Here is a 22,783-nt window from a genome sequence, read left to right as displayed (position 1 = left end):
GGAGTGGATGATACCAGTGGCATTGTGAGAATCATATTTTTTGATTCTCTATTGCCTTCAATAAAATCTATCACTTCTTCTGGGTGAGAGGCTGCAAAAGGATGGGCATAGACAGATCCACTATCTCCTGGATTACTGACCACCTAACTGACTACCTGGACTACTGAAAACCTCAGGAGGGTTTAAACTAATTTGCAAGGGGGATGGGACCCGGAGCTATAGAGCAATGAAAGAAGTGCATGGAGTAAAGCCAATCTAACTTATAGAGAGGCTTTGAGGAAAGAGCAGCAGAATAAAGGGTATAAAGGTAGTAAGGTAGAAGGGCTAAAGTGTGTGTACTCCAATGCAAGAAGCATCAGGAACAAAGGTGATGAACTGAGAGCTTGGATACATACATGGAATTATGATGTAGTGGCCATTACGGAGACTTGGCTGGCACCAGGGCAGGAATGGATTCTCAATATTCCTGGATTTCAGTGCTTTAAAAGGGATAGAGAGGGGGGAAAAAGGGGAGGAGGGGTGGCATTACTGGTCAGGGATACTATTACAGCTGCAGAAAGGGTGGATAATGTAGCAGGATCCTATTTTGAGTCAGTATGGGTGGAAGTCAGGAACAGGAAGGGAGCAGTTACTCTACTGGGGGTATTCTATAGGCCCCCTGGTAGCAGCAGAGATACCGAGGAGCAAATTGGGAGGCAGATTTTGGAAAGGTGCAAAAATAACAGGGTTGTTATCATGGGTGACTTTAACTTCCCTAATATTGATTGGCACTTGATTAGTTCTAAGGGTTTAGATGGGGCAGAGTTTGTTAAGTGTGTCCAGGACGGATTCCTGTCACGGTATGTTGACAGGCCGACTAGCGGGAATGCCATACTAGTTCTATTATTAGGTAACGAACTGGGTCAGGTCACAGATCTGTCAGTGGGTGAGCATCTGGGGGACAGTGATCACCACTCCCTGGCCTTTAGCATTATCATGGAAAAGGATAGAATCAGAGAGGATAGGACATGTGGATGATGTTTAAGGATATCTTGCAGGATGTTAGGGATAAATTTGTCCCGGTGAGGAAGATAAAGAATGGTAGGGTGAAGGAACCATGGGTGACAAATGAAGTGGAAAATCTAGTCAGGTGGAAGAAGGCAGCATACATGAGGTTTAGGAAGCAAGCATCAGATTGAGGAATATAGGGTAGCAAGAAAGGAGCTTAAGAAGGGCCTGAGAAGAGCAAAAAGGGGGCATGAGAAGGCCTTGGCGAGTAGGGTAACGGAAAACCCCAAGGCATTCTTCAGTTATGTGAAGAACAAAAGGATGACAGGAGTGAAGATAGGACGGATTAGAGATAAAAGTGGGAAGATGTGCCTGGAGGCTGTGGAAGTGAGTGAGGTCCTCAATGAATACTTCTCTTCAGTATTCACCACTGAGAGGGAACTTGATGATGGTGAGGACAATATGAGTGAGGTTAGCTTTCATAAGTCGAGGGACAGAGTTTAAGAGACGCGATGTAATGATGCAGCTCTATAAAACTCTGGTTAGGCCACACTTGGAGTACTGTGTCCAGTTCTGGTCACCTCACTGTAGGAAGGATGTGGAAGCATTGGAAAGGATACAGAGGAAATTTACCAGGATGCTGCCTGGTTTAGAGAGTATGGATTATGATCAGAGATTAAGGGAGCTAGGGCTTTACTCTTTGGAGAGGAGACTTGATAGAGCTGTACAAGATATTAAGAGGAATAGACAGAATGGACAGCCAGTGCCTCTACCCCAGGGCACCACTGCTCAGTACAAGAGGACATGGCTTTAAGGTAAGGGGAGGGAAGTTCAAGGGGGCCATTAGAGGAAGGTTTTTTACTCAGAGTGTGGTTGGTGCGTGGAATGCACTGCCTGAGTCAGTGGTGGAGGCAGATACACTTGTGAAGTTTAAGAGACTACTAGACAGGTATATGGAGGAATTTAAGGTGAGGGGTTATGTGGGAGGCAGGGTTTGAGGATCAGCACAACATTGTGGGCTGAAAGGCCTGTAATGTGCTGTACTATTCTATGTTCTATAACAGATAGACCCCAGTTTGTACAGCTTGGTAGTTCACTGTCTGAGAGGGTGGTGAGTGGTACTGGAGCGTCACAAGGGACTGTCCTGTCTCTGTTTCTGTTCACACTGCACACCTCAGACTTTCAGTATAACTCTGAGTCTTGTCACTTGCAGAAGTTCTCTGGTGACTCTGTCCTGGTTGGGTGTCTCAGAGATGGGCAGGAGTTGGAGTACAAAGTACTGGTGGACAAGTTTGTGGAGTGGTGTGGGAGGAATCACCTGCTCCTGACTATGGCAAAAACCTGGGAGATGGTGATTAATTTTAGGAGGAAGAGGACTGTGACGAGTCCTGGATACATTCTGGGAGGAGTTGCAGTAGTGTTGGAGTACAAATATTTGGGTGTTCACCTTGACAACAGACTTGACAGGAAAACTAACACCAAGGTTGTTTAGAAGAAGCGAATGAGCAGTCTCTATTTTCTAAGGAAGCTGAGATCCTACAATGTGTGCAGCAGGATGTTGGAGATCTTTTACCAGTCTGTTATAGCGAGTGCAGTTTTCTTTGTGGGTTTATGTTAGGGGAGCAGCATCGGTGCTGGTGATACAAAAAGACTAAATACAATCATAAAGAAGGCTGGATCCGTCCTTGGCTACAACCCAGACTGTTAGTGGTGGAGAGGAAGTTACTAGACAAACTATTATTCATTATGGACAATCAGGCACATCCTCTCCATGACCTACTGAATAAGCAGCGGAGCACTCTTTCAAACAGACTCATTCAGCTCCGCTGTCACAAGGATCGTTACAGAAAATCTTTCCTACCAAATGCAATAAGCATTTACAAGAATTCATCTCTGTGTGACAGGAGAACACACATCATTGTACAATAGTTTCTGTTTTATTATTTTGTACATTATTATTGCATGGTATTACACATTGATAAATTTTTATTGTGTATATTATTATTCTGTACTTTATTATTAGTTATTATATTTATTATTATTGCTAAGTGTGTTTTTAAATGTTGCAGCTGTAACAAAATAATTTCCCTCTTGGGATCAATAAAGAACTTATTACTATTATTATTACAATCTCAAGAATGCTAGTAAGTTTGTTAAACAGGACCTGCCTTCAAGAATCCATACTGTGCCTGCCTGATAGAATGACTTCTATCCAGATTTCCTTAATGTTACTTTCAAGCTGTTTTCTGACTATAGACATTAAGCTAACTGATCTATAATTACCCACCTTTGCCTACATCTTTTTTTTATGCAGTGGTATGACATCCACTGTCATCCAATCTGCCAGGACTTGCACAGAGTCCAGAGAATTTCTGGTAAGCGATCACAAACATGTCCATTATTTCTTTCAGTACCTTGGTACGTATCCAAACAGGGCCTGGGGACTTGTCTGCCTTGAAGCCCACTAGCTTGCTCATCACTACTTCTTTGCTGGCAGCATTTGTATCGAGTTCCTCATTTCCCATCGCATCCATAACATCTCTTTTTAGCATGTTAATCATGTCCTCCATTGTGAAGACCACAAAATAGTCCTTCAATGTCTCGGCTATTTCCACATTACCCAATATAAATTCCCCCTTCTCATTTCCAAGTGACCTACCTTCACTTTAGCCGCCATTTTCTGCTTTATATTAATTATAAGAACTTTTACTATCTGCTTTATATTTTGTACTAGTTGCTTCCCTTCCCTTATTACTTGCTTAGTGGCTCTTTGTTGCTTTCTGAAGTTTTTTCCAATCTTCCAGTTTCTCATTGCTCATGGTGACTTTGTACGTATGAGTTTTTAGTTTGATGCTTTGTTTTATTTTCTTGGTTATCCAAGGCTGGCTCTCCCCACCCTTACTGTCTTTGCTTTCAATTGGAAGATACTTTTTTTGAGCACCATGTACAATCTCTTTAAAAGCCTTCCACTGTTCTCCATTTGTTGTATCATATGACCTGCGTTCCCAGTCTACTCAAGCCAGTTCCTCCCTCATCTCATTGTAGACCCCCTTGTTTAAGTAAAATTCACTGGTTTTAGATTGAACTGTTGCACCCTCCATTTTTATAAGAGATTCAATCATACTGTGATCACTGTTCCCAAGAGGATCCTGAACTGCAAGATCTTTAATTTTACTTGTCTCACTGAACAGGACCAGATCTAAGACAGATCTTTTCCCTGTAGATTCACTGACATGCTGTTCAGGAAAGCTATCAATGGCGTGTTCTATGAAGTCTTCCTCAAGACTGTCTTGACCAACTTGATTTGCCGAATTTATGTGCACATTAAAGACCCCAGGGCAACTGCTGTTCCATTCTTACATGCATCAGGCATTTCTTGGCTTATTGCCTATGCCACTGCAACTTCAGTGTTATAATATCAATGGCCTATAGACAACTCCCGCCAGTGATTTTTTCTCCTTTACTATTCCTAATCTCTAGACAAATGGACTCAACACTCTGCACCTTAGAACTCATTCTTAAATAAGTTTCACTTACGTTTTGAAGGTTCCAGCTACAGATTTAACTGAACATTGTGTGAAATCCATTTGATTATTTCTCTGGAAACAAAATAATCATGATCTGATGATATTTCATTTCAAATGCTTGCCAATGCTGATTAAGCTTTTTGCAAATCAAAAACACCCTTGTGGTCGAGAAAATATCCATTTCAAAAGAACTAAGCTAGGCCTAACAGCAATTAGCAGCAACATGAAAAAAATTCAGAATAAGAAAATCTCATGATCCACTGAATTTTGTTGGAGAAGGAAGATGGAAGGTTTTGTGTGATAGCTTAAGTGGGCTTAGCTCTATTTCTTCACTACTTGCCCCAGATTTACAGAATTAGCTACCCAAGACCAGGAGGGAGCCAATCAGTCACCTCCACCTTTGCCACTAATCAATTAGTGAACAACTTCTCTATAACTTACCTTCTTACCGTTCTCAACTCTGATTTCCTAAATTTTCTCACCAACAGAAATTTATTAACCTTTATTTTTTACCTTTAATCACAATACCATGTTTGGGAAATTAAGAATTAATTGGGTTAGGGGCTGGGAAGGACGGTAACAGCATGGTAGGAAAGAGTTCCAGATATCAAATAATTTTTGTAACAGAGGAAATTTCCATGATATCACTGCTGAAAAGACGACTTCTAATTTTAACCATCTGTCCAGTAGATCTGGATGCCTCTTTCCCAAAGACACAGTGCATTTTGATTTACACCCATTAATCATTTAATCCTATAATAAAATCTGTCTTTTGTCTAGATTCAATAAAATGGAAACCCAAAATTAAACTCTCCTTACCCTTATTCCTGCTGATAATTTTAGCCCATGCTCAAAGATTGCTAATTTATGAAGGTGCAGGAAGATGGCTGGAAAACTGCCCCCTGCTGAAAGATTCCTTCAGAAGAGGTGAAGTGGAAGGAGGAAGAAGTTGGAGCTAAAACAGTTAAACAAAAGAAAATCATTGCAGTAAGTTCAGCAAATCAAAAAAACATTGATCACCTTATTACTTCTATGCAACGGTGCCAAGTACTGTACTTGTAAAACATAGCTTTGCACGGAGACTTTCATCATCAGCACATTTGACATATTTTGAAGGGAGGTATTTTTATGCATTGTGTCCATAAATATTTATTGGAAGTGTTCCTTGCTGTGTTAGTTATGCTCTGTTGCTTAACTGACATCATCATCTTTCCCTTTTAACCAAAATGCTCTAAGCATGACAGCAGGCTTGTGAAAGCTGGCCAAATGGTGTAGATACATTAAAAGTATTCCTGAAAAAAAGGTAATGTTCACACTGTACCGGTGGGCACAGAAACAATATGAAATTAAAATAATTTCTTTAAACTAGCAAAGGACAATGCATGGTGGATCAGTATCGGCTATCTTGACTGATGAAACTAGGTCTGAAATTGTGTGCAAGCAAAACTACTTTCTCCCACATTTAGGGTTCTTCTTCCACCTTTCCAAAATGTGTCAAAAGAAAAAAATCCTTCAGAGTGTGAACATGATTTTCAAATGCACTTGATCAGATTTATTTTGCTGTGGAATGGGTCCTGAACACACAACCTTCTGAATCGGAAGCAAGTGTGCTGCCTAATGAGCTACAGCTAACGCCTGCACCAGAAGCCTGTTGTGAAATGATGGCTTGCCACCTCGCTCCATCAGACTATCGCTGCAAGAAGTTTCCATCTGGTTACTGTGACAACTACTCTTACACTCGGTAAGTGCTCTACTCTGCTCTTAAACACTCCCATTGAAATTTTAAACGTCAGGCAATAGCAACAGTTGTACTAGTAGGCAGCTGGGACATTCAACCTGATGCAGAGAGAGGCTGGGGCAGAGGAAATCAGTGTTTACAAAAATAATCTCTGACACCTGTCCTATGAATTCCAGGAATAAAAGAAAGCCATTGTGCCCATCGTCCTTGTGTGGGTCTTTAATAGAAGTAATCACTTAATCCCATTCAATAGCATTTCACCAAAACTCTGCTTCTTTGTCATGTATATACAGAATTCCTCCTCTGAAAGTTATCATTACTTCAGCTTCCACCTCTGCTGCAAAGAGCAAGCTCAAGATTTCAATAGTTCGTTGTGTGTGTAAAAAAAAGTATTCATTACCTGATTTCTTTTTCAATCACCTTATATCTCAATTCTCGATTAACAATCTTTTGACTGGTAGAAATACTTCTCCATATTTACTAGGTCAAAGTGCTTCATATTGCACATCAAGATATTTCTATTGTACTTGTACAGCTCATTACTTGTGATACACATTTTAAACATGCTCATCCTCAGTAGCCAAGCATTCATAATATATGTAATAAAGCTGATGTCCAATTGTTAATGTTCCTTTCTAAGATCAGCTCCTTTCCATTGAACTGGCAGCTGCTGGAAATCTGAAATATGGTCAGAAGATGGTGGAAAACCTCTTTCTGACAAAAATTTTTGATCTGAAGTATTAACTTCATGTCTCTAACCACAAATATTGTCTGGTTTGCTGAACATCTCACCCTACTCCTTTGTTTCCTTTTGTGACGTAGGCACTTTTATCTGTTGTTCACATTGTCAGATCAGTCTATGAGCAAGTGTGGAAAATTCTGTCATTGTTACCTCATGCTAATGTTACGCCACCACCACCAACACACATACATCTCCACAATCAAACCCTGAGAAAATATATTTTTAATAAAGAGAGACTGATAAGCTGGCCCTTCAACAAAGCTGTGCGTGGCAGGAGGTCCGCTCAAAAGTAATTCATTTCCAAAAAGATGTGAAGATAAAGCCAGATATACAATGTTTTTATAAATACGCAGGGTAATGGGATTAAGCATTAGTAAACATTCCCGACGAAAATTCTGGAATTTCTCAACTCAAACCCCTTCAAAAGAGAGGAAATTAAACAAAACATCAGGACATCCAAATAGCAGAACACACCAAATTTTCTGCAACATGTGATGGCATGCCATTGATGACATTTTTACGATCCCCAACACGATTCGAATTACATTTTTGCAGAGAATGGCTTTAATCATGACCATATTTGTACATCCAAAATAATCTTCCAAGTCTGTTCTTAATCAGATATCAGATGCAGCTGCATCTCTCCTTTTAATTAAAGGAATTAATCGGCATAGCAACAACTAGTTTTGGTAAGAGGAACTCATCTTTCCCCCAGTTGGAAGGAAGTATTGAAATCGGGTGCAGAAACTGCAGTGTCATAATGCATGATCAGACAGGGAAACAGCTTGAAAGGAAAAACACCAGACAATTAATACAACTGAATACCATATAAAAAAAGAAAACAAACTCACAGCCATTACCCTGGTATTGCACGGTTCAAACTTTAATATAATTTCTGATCTCATTCCACCCAAACTACTAAATTTAGGTATAACATGGCTAACACTTTGGTAAAGAAAAAACAGCTGGCTTATTTTTCTTGTGATAAAGACTCTTATTTACAATTTCCTTATGAATCTATTCAAGTCTTATGATAACAGAATTCAGTTTTACTACTCCACCATTGTGACTGCTTAACTGAAGAGCAAGAAATCGCTTTGATGCTCCATTAGTATAAAAGCTTGGTGAAGTTGAATTTTAAACACTTGATGCTTGATACTTCTGCCTTCTAGAAGTTGAAGGGCAACAGGGCTGGTGTCCTTTTTGACTCCAGTCTTACTTCAAATCCTATAGCTTAACCAATATGTACAGAACATCATCGTTATTAGCTCTAAGAAAACCGTGGGTTTGAGTCTCGCCAAGCAGATCTGAATTTAAGCTGGCACATCAGACTTCCAGTTGAGATGTTAAATCAAGGTTCCACCTGCCCTCTTTTGGTGGCGAAGCTCCCATGGGTAATAATTATTTTTTCAATCAATCCCAGGAAAAGATTATCTGGTCATTAGCACTTTTCTGTTCATGTAACTGCACAGGCTGCAAATTACTTCAGAAGCATTTCACTGTGCTAATAAAATGCTTGGGCCTATATCACAGATTTGTAATAGCATCGATAGAGGCTATTCAGCCCAGTGAATCAATGCCACCTCCCAGTAAAATAATCTTGTTTCCTCACTGATTTCCCTTGGTCTTTACTCACCTGGAAATTATTTTCTGTCAAGTGTTTATCCAATTCCTCCACATATTAATTGATCTGCTCTCACAACCACCGCAGGTAGTGAGTTCCAGATCATAACTACTCCGAGTGAAACAAAGTCTTTTCTCACATCAAAACCACATTTTTCACCAAAGTTTGAAACTCTTATCCCTTGTTCACTGAACCAACCACCAATAAGAACTCCTTTCCTCTATTACCTTACTTAAATCATGACTTAATGTAATTTCCCCATAGGCAGCCTAATGAGCACTCTTACCTTTTGTCACCCCAGTTTTATTTCTCCAAGACCTGATTTGACTGTTGGCTGCTGACGAATCACTTCTGTTAACGTTTTCCCCAGTTATCCAGTGACAGCTCCCCTTCACTCATGCCCACTGACCTTTCCTGTCTCTGCAATCTCCTGTATATCTGTTTCAAAATCTTCCCTCCTTAAACTTACTTCTTCCTCAAGCAGCCAGGCATCATTCCATCCCTAAAACTCTCCCCACCAAAGAGCACATTTATATAAAATGCTGCCACAAGAAAGCAGTATCCACCATCAAGGACCCCTGCCATCCCTCACTACTAGTTTCAGGAACAGTTATTACCCTAAAACCATTAGGCTTCTGAACTAGTATGGATAACCTCACTCACCTCACTGCTGAAACTGACCCCACAATCTGTTGACTCACATTCAAGAACTCTACAACTCATGTTCTCAATATTATTAATTTACTTTTTTACTTACTATTGGCATGATTTGTCCTTTGTTTGCACAATGGATGTTTGTCAGTCTGAGGTTATGCATAGTTTTTCATAAATTCTATTGTATTTCTTTATTTTCCTGTAAATGCCTGCAAGAAAATGAATCTCAAAGTATGTATATGGATAGTTGCAGAGGCTATAGATACTATGAGCAAAGCTTGTGAAACACTCTAAAGACTGAGGATGTGAAGAGCTTGATTAAGATCAGTCTTTAATAACTTGCCTATCTATTTGCTCTTTCTATCTCACCCTGATAGCCACACTCTGAACAATGTGATTGTCCCATTTTGCTTGTTTCTCAGGTCAACCCATGAAATCTCACTTGTTGATCTTTCTTGCTTGATGCTTCTTCTTTCTCCCCTTTTGCCCAGTTGCAAAATCTTCACCTGCAAATTTCTTGGGGCCATCTTCCATATCCGGTCCTCCTGATGCAGTCTCCCTCTATGTTGATGAGACCCAACATAGACTGGAGGACCACTTTGTCGAGCACCTCGGCTCCATCTGCAAAACACGGAATTTTCCACTGACCAGCCATTTCAATTCCTTTCCCATGCATGTTCCAGCATGTTAGTCCATGGCCTCCTCTTCTGCCACAGTGTGGTCACTCTCAGGTTCAAGTGACATCATCTCATACTCCATCTAGGTAGCTTTCTACCTGATGGCATAAACATCAATTTCAACTTCAGGTAATTATTCTCCTCCCCATCTCATCTTCTTTATGGCCTCTTACCTCTCCTCCTCACCTGCCTATTGCCTCCCCCGGTACCTTTTTGCCTTCACTTTCTCCCATGATCCTCTGATCTCCTGTCAGATTCTTTCTTCTCCAGCCCTTTTGCTTTTTCGACTTATCTCATCCCAGCTTCTTACTTTGATTCCCCCTCCCTCCTAGTTGGCTTTACCAATCACCTTCTAGCTTGTCCTCCTTCCCCTTACCCCACCTTATTCTGGCATCATCCCCACCTCCTTTCCAGCCCTGATGTGGCTCTTGAACCAAAATGCCAACTCCTTATTCATTTTCGTAGATGTTGCTTGACCTGCTGTATTCCTCCAGCATTCTGTGTGCATTATTTTGCTAGCAAAGCTGACATGGCTACCGGATGCTAATGTATAAAAATTATGGCACTTTTCAAATAAAAACAAACAGTGATTATGTATTTTCAACATTACCAAAAAAACATTCAAGCCAACTGTAAACTACAGATTTGCCTGTTCCTAGAATATGCAAGCTGAATTCCATGGTCGTCAGCTGAAGCTGCAGCTGAAACTAGATATCTTTAAAGCAATGTGCAATTTATAGCTATTAAAACAAACACTGATTAAAAGAGGGAAAACTACACTAAACAGTCAGCATTTAATTTTCACAAATCAGCACTGGAAATTTCCACTGGCCTTCACAGGCAGCCAAAGGTCAGTTCCCACTCCCATGCAAAATAATGTGAGCTTTAACCTGCTGTTTCCTCCGCATTCATCACTTGACCTATGTTTTCTTTACATAGATAAACCAAGGGCATGTGGAGATCTCAAAAGGTTAATGTGACCCAGATGCTCCTCTTCTCCTCTCCTTAATATCCAACAGTGAGATCACAACTTCAAATTACTAAGGAATATATGCCAAAAGCCTTCATTTTATAAGAGGGGAGTAAATGTCAGCATAATTAGAATCTAACAGGTGATCAATAAATTACACCCTACTATCATTTGCTTATTCCCACACCACGTTTCCGCTAGGTTAAGTGGCTAATTTTACCACAGTATGACCAAAAATGAGCCAACATCTCTGGCAGAGTGGGTACATTGTCAATGTTCAAGATTGGGCCTGAGAGCACCAGATTACTGAGCTGTAGTGTCACTAAACATAACCCCAACATATGTTTTCTCAATAGCATTTATGCTTGACTAATGGAAAGACAAACCCAACTAGCTTGCTTTTCCAAGTGCTAAGACATGAAATAGGTGGATTATAATGTGCAAACATTGCTCTGCCTAGGAGCAGTTCAAATTGGTTCACATCCAGCAATATTTTTGTTGCTTACACATATTAGGAACTTGCAGTGGTGTGTTAGTCAGGATGCGGCATGCAACAAAAACAGCATTCAACCATTTTAAAGAATAAGGAATAATTTAGAAAATAAAGAATTTGATGCATATGGAATAAAATGCTCATAAAACATAAATCATGAGTATTTACAATGTAAGCAGCACAATAAAAAGTAGTTTAAAGATCTACAGTGCAGGGACAGTGTGATAGAGGGGATTGGGGGCTCACTAGAATGGGTGATCAGATTAACTGGCTGAAAGAAGAAGCTTTTAAGACACCATGAAAATTTAACAGCCCTTTCCAGATGGGAGATTTTGGAAAAGGCAGTTTCAAGGTGGGTAGATGACTTTTCCTGCCTGCTTCTTTGTCCTGGACACATACAAGTCCTGCAGTGATAGTACATTGCAGCCAGTGACATTTTCTGCTGACCCGAGAGTTCTCTGTAGTTTTTCTATATTGTGACAGGAGGCTGCTGTATCAAACAAAACTGTAACGGCTAATGTGAGGATATTCTATATGAAGGCAGTGTAGAATTACACCAGCATGTCTTTGAAAGATGTAATTTTACCAACTGCTGCAAATTCAAGCCTTCATCACATTATTCAATATGCCTGAAGGTTACCTTGCTGATGTATATGCCAATACTCCAAGGACATGGTGCTCAACAAAACTGTTCACAAAAAAAATATAGGCAGAAAGCATAAAAAGGTATTTATATATCCAAGTCTTGAAGCTGAGCGAATGAAGATCGTGACGATGAGTGTCTTCCTTAAAAGATCATTGTGAGGATAACAATCACAAGTCGTGATTCACTAAGGAGTTGAGGACTATCACATCTGCAAAGGATCATGCCCACATGTCTAGAAACAGAGAGAAATATATCTCTGGAAAACTGCAGTTTATTAAAGCTCTGAAAGTGGCAAAAGCCACTTACCAGGATTGGTTGGGGTGAGGCTTCAACAACAATAGCCTGGCAGCATCTGGAATTCCCTGCAAACTCTCACCAGGTTCAGACAGAAAGGCTTCCAAGACTCCCTGTCCCCTACGTTGGCCAATCAGCTTAATTAGTCTTATTTCCAGTTTGATAAGGACAATCAACATCTATCTATCTTCACTTCCTCTGATCCTTATATGGTAAGCTCCTACCCCGCCCCCCTTCACAATCAATATCACCACCCCCCTTCACCCCAGCCACACTGATTTTCTTTAGCTCCTTCCCTCCATCCCACCCTATATTTTCTATGAAGCAAGAAGACATTTGCAAACTATTTGGGAAAAAAAGAACATTAGGTAATCTGTAGGCCCTGCCAGTGTCTCACTTGGTACTCTAAGGCACGTGTGGATTAGCTAGCTCTTGTCTTCACTGAGATATTTAAAACTTTCCTGCCATTATGCAGAGTTCTAGACTGTTTTAAAGTTGCTACAATTGTTCTAGTTCCCAAGAAAGACAAGATCACTGGACAATGATTATGAGCCAGTCACCCTGAATTCAGTAATTATGAAACCTTTTGAACGTCTGATGTTCGCCTAGCTTAACTTCATTACTGATCCTCTTCTTGGCCCATTAGTTTGCTTATAGAGAAAACTGCTCGGTTGAAAATGCAGTTAACTTGTGCCTTCATTACATTCTTCAACATTTGTACTCCCCATCACCTATGTGAGAATCTTGTTTGTGCATTTTAGCTCTGCCTTCAATACTATTTTCTGGAGTTGCTCCGCAGTAAGCTAAGGCTGCTAGCTGTACCCAATGGTATCTATCAGTGGATTATGCACTTCCTGGCAGGAAGGAAGCAGTAAGGCTGGGCTCCTACTTGTCCAATCCAATGTCTATAAGCTCAAGCTCTCCCCAAGGCTGTGTTCTTTCACCCTTCCTGTTCTCACTTTCTACAAATGACTATACCTTCACAGACAAATCCATTAAAATCTTAAAGTTCACAGACGACAAGACGGTAGTTGGTCTCGTCTCTAATAATGATGAGACCTGATATCAAAGACAGGTAGACCGTCTTGCAACATGGTGCACTCATAACAACTTGGAGTTAAATGCTTTCAAGACAGTGGATTCCTGTCAACAATCCCCCACCTGCCCCTGCTTGGAAATTCCTCGGGACTACCATTACCAATACACCAAAGTGGGACAATCATATTGTTCACCACTAGGAAAGCCCAGTAGAGGTTATTATACTTATGCCAGTTTAGGAAACTTAACATCTCAGGGCATATCCTGATGAACTTTTACTCAGGCATCTTTGAGAGTGTTGGGACCACCTCTATCAATGTTTGGTTTCCTGTCGCCTCTTTCCTCTCCAAGTCCAGGTTGCAGTGAGTGGTCCACTCAGCAGTAAAGATCATTGTCTGTCAGCCACCAACATTAAAGAACCTCTTCATCACCAGAGTGGAGAAGGGTGCTAAAAATATTACTGCTGACTCCATCCACCCTAGCAGTTACCATCAGGGAGACACTACATCCATCATCAACAGGACTACACATCATCTCTGAAGTTTCTTTCCTGTAGCTATCCAACTTCTCAACAATACTCACTTAAGTTCAATACCCTAACTGTCATCGACATCCATTAATTAGTCTTTCCTGCTCTTCATGTTCTGTTGACAATCATTGCGTCTCTTCATATGTTAACATCTATTTAAGTTTCATTATTAACATTTGCACAAGTGACCGTTCTCTTAATTGTTGATTGTTCATGGCTGTTTGCACTATTGTCTTGAAAATTGTTGATTACTATTGTGGTATTGTCCTGTGTTTTTTACTTGGCACTGATCCATATCAAATCTGGTACGTTTCACATACTGGCAATAAAGTAATTCTGATTCTGATTCTGAACTACAACAATGTCTAAATCAGTTTCCCAGGTCCATTAGATTGAACAAATGAATATTGAAGTGAGTTGTTGTTCAGACTTTAAATTCACTAGATCCCAGACACCACTGGCAGTATGGCCAGCTACTACTTGAAGCTCTGGTATAAAGGCAGGTGTGTGCACAGCAGTAAGTTTAGCTCAACATGAATTGTGTGAGCAAAGTTCAAGTAAAGACTAACAAAAACAATGTCTACTTACTGGCTTTCAGTGCCGAGGGGGTAACTTCAATTTCTCCAGTAATAGGCTGAAAGGCCGCAAGCTGCGCTGCGAGCTCACTCTCAAACGTGTCCGGACTTTGTCTGTCACTCACGTTGCCATCGGCAACTTCATCTGCACGCTGCGCCTCTTGTTCTTCATATACTGCAACAAGCTTCAGAACAACAAACAGAATGTCAAAGAACATACGCCAGAGTTATTTACTTTGCAACTTGTATAATCTCAGCACCTAAAGCAACCTTTATGTTCACCTTGCTGCTTCTCATTGACATACTCGAGAACCAATTTTTGGAGACACTAAATTAACCCATGGAGCTTTGAGATTATTGCAGGTGACGCTTTCACTGGATGAACATAAACACCCATACACCATTATCCTTTGCTTACTCCTTTAAATCAAATTTAGATCCATTTTGCCATTTTCCCTTGGATTTTGTGGGCTTTTAGTTGTACTTTTCCAGCTGCCATATGGAACCTTGTCGACAGATTTGCTAAAATCCAAGCTGATTGCATAATGGTCTCATTGATCCTCTGATTAAAGGAACTTGAGAAAAACTGAATAATGACATGATTAAATAGATCTATGTATTAGGATGCCCTATGTTTTGAAAGTAATTTTTTTAAATGCTGGAAAGGTTCAGCAGTTCGGACAGCATTCACGAAAAGAGAGTCAACATTTCAGTCTAAGTCTCTTCATCTAAAGAAGGGTCTCAGACCTGAGCCATTACCTCCATTCCTCTTTCTGCAGGATCGCCATGTTAAATGTTTCCAGTGTTCTCTGTGTTTCTGTTAAATTGTTCATTTTGTTTTGATGTTCAGCCTCATTTTATCCATCCTATTCTCCTTCGGTTGCAGATGTTACAAGATTAAGTTAATTTACTCTGATAATTTGTTATCTGATTACCTGGAAATTCTCATGGTTTGGCATCTGGTACACTTGGTGATATTTCACACACTACCCTGCAACTCCTGTTTCTTCCACTCCCCAGGGTCTCTTTTTCCACAGCCTCCTTGAATCTCATGGGATTCACTGGAAAGTTTATGACACTTGTATAACATCTTTTTAAGAAAGTGATTTAAAATTATGCTGGGTATAATAAGTTCCAATAGTCCACCAGAATTTGCCTGCCCAACACCACAAAGTTCTGAGAATGGCTGGTCAATGGAGTCATACCGTATACAGCACCAGATGAGCTTCAGATTGAATATAGAGAATAAAGGTGGTGGTTCCACAGTGGGATAAACAAATTCCATTCATAAAGTTACGGTACTGAAGTAAAATAAAATATATTTCATGTATAATGTATCACAGTGCTGTGTTCATACACAGTAAGTTACCTGTGTGTTATTTTTAGATGAACCCTGAAATGCGTAGCAAGTTTCAGAGATTTTGCTCACCAGCCATAAATCTTAATAAATCATAAATCAATTCCCACTTTGGGTTTGTCAAGAGAATCTGTTAAGGGAGCAGCTCAAGAGAAGATCCAATGGCAATCCTTCTATTTCTTATAGGCAAGTATATTTTTCAGGTACATTTTAAAACTAAGCAACAATGTAATCCTCTCAAAGACTCAGTTTTCTTTCTTACAGAAGTACAATTTTGACATGAAAATCAGTAGAGTTCTGGATAACTCTACTGGTTCATATTTTTTACTGTTATGCTGTATGTATTGTATTTTTTGCTGTTCTGTGAGAGCTGCTTGTTTTCAACTTATGTTTAGACTATTGTTGAAGATAAGAGAGGGGAGAAATGTGTGCCAAACAATTAGGATGGTCGGATTAAGGGGAGGTTTCTCTGGTGAGGGACACTAAGGTTGGGCTTGGTGCGTTTGTTTGACAGGAGATGAAGAGTGAGGACACTGGGGAGAACCGGTTATAGTGTACGACCCGGTGGGGAGACCCGTTTGTTCAAGATGGATTGCGAGCAACGTTCAGAAGGTGGTGTGTGCTTTCATGTTGACCGAGGGCCCAGCGCATGAGTGACACAGAAGTTCAAGATGAGCACCAACTTGTGCACATTTGACTGTTTAATTAGAATGGGCCCTTTTCTTTTTGTTATTCATTACTAACCCTTTAGTTAAGATTCATAAATATAATTCCTATAAATCATATGCAGTGTACTGTCTGTTATTTCGTGGCATTAATTTGTAACAGGGTAGCAAATGACACAGCATCCACACAAACCGGGGTTTGGGGTGGGATCGAGTGTGTCTCAATCTCACGAGTTTGGCGGAACCGGAGCCTGTCTTCCCTAGACTCACGCAGCCAAGGAAACCAGGGTGTTCACAAGTAAAATTGTTGAAGGACACAGCAAGATGTAGATCAGTTGGAAACTTAGGCAGAGAAATTGCATATGAAATTTAATCCAGTTAAATGTGATGCGTTGCATTTTGGAAGGTCAAATGCAAGGAGCAGTATATAGTAACATATCTGGAAGAGCACTGATACACAGAGGGTTGCAAGACTATAAGCTCTCTGAAAGTGGATAGGATAGTAAAGAATGTGTATGATAATTCTTGCCTTCGTTAGTCAAGATTTGGTCATGAAAGTTGACAATCCACATTGCTGCTGCATAAAACTTTAGGTAGGCCACAGTTTAACTGTGGTGTGCAGCTTTGATCACCATATTATTGAAAACACTGGAGCATTTGGAGAGGGCACAAAAGAGTTTCACCAGGACGTTGTATGGACTGGAGTACGTGAGCTATAAGGAGAGGGTGGACAAACTTGGATTGCTTTCTCTGGAGCATCAAAGGTTGAGGAGCAACCTGATAGAAGTTCATAAAATTGAGAGAAGCACAGCGGGGGGAGAATTGAATTGAATGCTGATAGGCAGTCTTTTTCCCAGGGTGGAAATCTCAAATACTGGGGGGCATCGTTTTAAAATGAGAAGGGGGAAATTTAAAGAAGGCTTGTGAGGCAAGTTTATTTTTTATAACAGATGACTGGAACATGGTGCCAGGGAAAGTGGTAACATCAGGTAAATTTCAGAATTTCAGGGGCATTTAGGCAGGGAATGGAAGGACATGGACTATGAACAGGCAGATTGGATTTGTGTAATTTTGCATCATGGTCTGTACAGACATGATAGGCTCAAGGGCCTCAGTACTCAAATTTTCTAATTGTTTGGCCTACATATGCTCTAAATTTCCTCAGTTACCAACGCTATCCAAATATCAAGTCCAATTGAAATTAAGTCGAAATTATGGTCACGTATAATATAACCGATACAGGCTAACCAGTTTCCCAGAGCTCCAAACAAACTCTCGAAGGCTTTCTAACACATCAAAGCAAAACTAAGAGTAACAGGACAAATCAATGAGACAAAACAGCATGGATGCGCATGATGATGTGGACAGTGACAAACCAGACTGTGCGGGATGAAGGTTCAATTATCGCTGTAGGATCCAAAGCTAGCTGTGAACAAAGTGAAGCATGAACCATTCCCCAAATCATTGCCATTTACATCCTACTGCTCAGACAGTGAGGCTGTGAAGCTGCAGGTCCTCTGCTGAATCATTTTTAAGGAACTTCTGTTAATACCAACCGCAGCTCAGGAAATCATTTGGCTATCTGGTCACAACATGTTTGTATTTATATTACATTTTTAGTGTTGTAGAATGTCTCAGAAAGCTTCACATAATTTGACCAAGCCACAAAAGATCTATTACAAAATGAGGCATGTTTTGCAGGATGAGAAAGGCAGAGAAATGGAGATTGTTTAGGAAGGATTTTCCAAGCTTAGAAACAAGATATATCTTGGAAATTCAAATCTGCCAATAGTGGAGCAACAAACAGGGAGAGTGCAAAGACCCTGAAGAATGATAATTCAGAGGATGTGAGTGGGTTAAACATACTCCCCAGGAGTGTCCGTGGGTTTCCTCCAGGTGCCGCGCTTTGTTCTCACGGTACAAATATGTACCGGTTAGTTGATTAATCAGGATCAATAGGTGGGTTGGTGGGCTCATTGGGCCAGAAGAGATGTTCTGGGTTGTATCTGAATAATCAAATAAAGAAATAAACGTAACCTTAAGATAAGAAGCAGGCCAATAAGTGATGATGTCAAAAGGCAGCCCTTCACAAATTGTGGAGGAAAATGAGGAACTACTCTCTCCAAGAAAGCCAATGTTAGAGTTAATTGCAAACTTCAATTTTTTTTTGTTAGTTGGGGAGTTTAAGTAGGTAAATGGAATTGATGTCAATCAACTGATTGAATGGCCTCAAGTAGATTAGCATGACAAGCACACTCTCAGCAAGACAGGTGATATTAACAAACTGTATGCAGCCTCCTCAAAAGAGAGAGCAATTCTGCCTAGGGTGATTTACACCATCTGGACAGATTAAAGTTATATAAATAGGGAAAAAAAATCACTACCTTCCTGGCTTATGAAATAACAGATGCTGACTTTATTGGGTTGATTGGGTGTGCATCATTGCTCACAGAAAGAAAAATTAAATCCTTTTACTTATGAGGTTGTTCAAGTTTATTATTGCCATTGGCGTACATACATACACATGGTATAAATACATGAGAATGATTTGCTTGCAGCAGCTGCATCACGGTACATTATAGAGCAAGGACAAACATAAGTCAACATTAACTTAAATTAACATAAGTTTTCATGAATCACAAGTGTGCAAAATAAACACCATAATCACACTGGTGCAGGATTGAGAGATTAAAAACTACGTTCCGAGCTAGTGTTAAGGTCCTTCAAGTCAGTTCAACTTCAAGTCAATGGCAGCATTGAACAGAGGGCATGGTCTGGATGGTGGAAATGCCTGATGACAGATGTTAGCTTATTGAGGCATTGCCTATTGTAGATGTCCATAGTGAAGTGTGTAGAGCTGCTGCCATAATGGAACTAGTGAATTCACTAGTCTCTGTGGTCTTTAGCACACCTGTGCACTGGAATTTCCGTACCAGGCCATAATGAAACAAGTCAGCGTTCTTTCCACTGTACATATGTAAAAGATTGTCAATATTCTTCAATGACATAGCAAATCTCCTCATTCTTCTAACAGAGATGCGGTTACGCCTTCCTGTGTTGGGCCCAGGATAGATCCTCTGAGATGCTGACACCCAGTAACTTGAAGTTGCTCACAATTTCTGCCGAAAGATTACTGATGTGTGTTTACCTGACTTTCTCTTCCTAGAGCCCACAATCAGTTCCTTGGCCTGGTTGGCATTGAATGCAAGCTTGTCATTATGACAGCACTCAACCAGCTGACTATCTCTTTCGTGTACGTCATCTCATCACCATCTGTGATTCTGCCAACAACAGTACTGTTATCAGCAAATTTGTAGATGGAATTCCAGCTGTGCCTAGCCGCACAGAAGTCAGTATAGATAGAGTAGAACAGCCCTGAGTTATGCCTGTGGTGTTGGTCACTGCTGAGAAGATGATGTTACTGATCTGCACCGATTCTGGTCTCCTAATGGGGAAGTGAAGTGTCAAATTGGAGAGGTAAGTCAGAGATTGAGTTGGAGTTTGATAATATGTATGGAGGAGATAACAGTATTGAATGGCCAGCTATAGTTAATGAACAAAAGCCTGATTGATGTACATGTTCTGGTTGTCGAGGTGATCCAGAGCAGAGTGGAGAGTGAGTGAGTAATGTCTGCTATAGGCCTATTGTGTCAATCGGCAAACTGAAGTGGGTTGTGGATAGCTATCTAATTAAACGAGGGGAGAATAAGCTTAAGTTATAAAAAGCTATAAAATACAGTGTACAACAAATATGTACTCTCTACAGGTCAAAACATTTAAGCTTTTGTTTCTTTGATGCTTAGAGAAATTGTACAGCTTCTTCTGTTTTAATGGTTCACTTAAGGGTAGTTTCCTCAATCGAATGATTTAAAGTGCAGAAAATCCATGACAATGTATAAATGTATTGAGTTTAAAGAAAGCAACATGCACAAATTGGTTTCTATGTTTTGCTTCTCTTGCAGCTTTCCTCTCCTGTGGCATTCCCAGCTTTGCAGACAGACTAAATGCCATATCTCAACCATTGAAATTCCCTCAAAAACAAATCCCCAAAGGAACAATGCAAACCAGAATTTCAACTCTCCTTTTTTTCCCCTACAGTCAGGCTACGAACTGGGTTCATTTACAGAGACAATTTCCACAGGAATGCCAAAAATTTATTCAACTGACGTCATGTATGATGTGCAGCCATACTGAGCTCACTGTGCATTTGTGAAGTTTGAGAAACCACACTGAAAAATCATTATGTTTGAGAGGGCAGGTTAAGGCTGGGCTTTCATCAGCTTGTCACATATGCTTCCTTTTAGAGTATTTAACTTTAAGTGCTGCTACTCTCGACATCCTCCGGGAGCAGATTTCTTTTAAAGACAAATAATTCCATGCAGTACCCATCTGAAATAAGGCAGTATGAGCGCAGAGTTTGACCTGTTATTCTTCTTTCAGGAACACAATGTAAAATTTAAAACTAACTGTATCACTGATGACTGTTTTCACTTTCACTTGCCCATCCTAAAACAAGCAAGGGTAATTAACAGCACCAATTACCCAACGGAATCAGACATTCACCTAGCCCATCAGGCATCACTGCTACATCAAACCAAAATATATAAAATATAAAACCCAAAAATATGACAGATCAGAAAATTGAGTCAATGGTGTAGTGTAGGAAACATAACAGCCAAGATGCACCCTATAAAATTCCAGAAGTACCAATGAGGTAAATAACCAATTACATCTATATTTTGAGATTGGGAGATGACCAGGAGGTGCCATGCTTTTCTTCAAAAAGTGTGTCATAGTATATTCCACTTAGATGGCACCCCGAACTATGCACCACTCCCTCAGCATTGCACTTGAGTGTAAGCACAGCTAATAGGCTGGATGGTGAGATGGTGATTTTCCAGTGTAAGGAGATATCCACAGGAGAATGCTGCCAACTGTGACATCCCAAGGTGCAGGAGTACATGCTGGGAGGTGCACTGTAACTTGATGCAGCCACAGTAAAGAGTCTACAGGGAAAGACCATAGTCAAGGGTTCTGCCAATACTGGACAATGAAGGGATGGGTCCTGTGTAACAGACTCTTAAGGGCTTCAAGTTGCTCCTTTAAGGATGAAAGAAGAGTGCTGTTGTTACCCTGCAAGGGAATGCAGGGAACTGATAGAACAATGAAGGTAGAGAAAGTTATGACCTGATTTACTTCAAATATTATGAATAATACATGCAAAACATGGTAGCATAGAGGTTAGCATAACACTTTACAGTGCCAGCTATAAGATCAGGGTTTAATTCCCGCAACTGTCTAAAATAATTTTGTACGTTCCTCCTGTTGTCATGTGGTTTCCTCTGGATGCTCTGGTTTCGTCCCACAATACAAAGACATACGGTTAGGGGTTTGTAATTTGTTGGCATGCTATGTTTGCACTGGAAGCATGGTGTCAGCTAATGCCTCCAGCACATCTTGGGCTGTACTGGTCATTGAAACGCCACATTTTATTGTACATTTCGGTGGTACATGTGACAAATAAACATAAACATTTTCAAAATCTTTATCTTTATAAAATACATTTTTGAAATGTATAAATATTACCTCTTGCTGTTGATGGTTCAGTAGCCACACTCTGTTTGAGCCAGATTGTCTCTGTGTACAGCAAGTGCACATTGTAAAGCATAGGCCCATCAGTGCAATCTTCCTCTCAAGCACTTTCACGCAGTCCAGTGTTAGAACTCTAGTACGCTGCTAAGGAAGCAAGTGAACAAATGCATACCATGGCCCATACCCTCCACAGAGTGCTGTATCTGACAGAGAAGAGATTCTACAGCTACTGGAAATCCAGAGCATTATGCACAAAATGCTGAAGAAACTCAGCAGGTCAGGAAGCATCTAAGGAGAGGAATAAACAGTCGATGTTTCAGGCCAAGACCCTTCAGCAGGACTGAAATGAAGGGAGAAGAAGCCAGAGTGAAAAGAGAAGAGAAAGAATTTGCTTCAACAAGTACAAGCAAAATTTCTTTTAAATAACGACATTGGGAAGTCATTCCCCAAGCCTAATAGAGTGCCCTGACCTTTTGATTAGCTGGAGTATCATTCCATCAAAGCCAACACAAACGTAAATTTGAAAAATAACACCTGAAAGTCTACTTTGAGCCCAGGGAAATTGCTTTCACATAACCGAGGGCAAATGCATAGCCATCCACTACACCAGTACAGATATAGGTGGCCAAAATCTCAATGGACTCATTCCACAGAGCAACAAAAGATAAAATGCAG

General features: G+C 40.3%; 1 protein-coding gene across 5 annotated transcripts in view; it reads right to left on the bottom strand.

Moving 5' to 3' along the window:
• pard3bb (par-3 family cell polarity regulator beta b) overlaps positions 1 to 22,783 on the bottom strand; it is a 1,128,463-nt gene that overhangs the window by 746,158 nt on the left and 359,522 nt on the right. For all 5 annotated transcript variants that reach the window (XM_059967323.1, XM_059967326.1, XM_059967321.1 and 2 more), the window contains one exon: positions 14,508 to 14,679. In XM_059967323.1, the coding sequence (XP_059823306.1) occupies positions 14,508 to 14,679 (172 nt within the window). The remainder of the gene's footprint in view (positions 1 to 14,507; positions 14,680 to 22,783) is intronic.

Source organism: Hypanus sabinus, chromosome 4 (assembly GCF_030144855.1).
Source record: "Hypanus sabinus isolate sHypSab1 chromosome 4, sHypSab1.hap1, whole genome shotgun sequence".
Lineage (NCBI taxonomy): Eukaryota > Metazoa > Chordata > Chondrichthyes > Myliobatiformes > Dasyatidae > Hypanus > Hypanus sabinus.
This window is presented reverse-complemented; position numbering and strand designations above follow the sequence as displayed.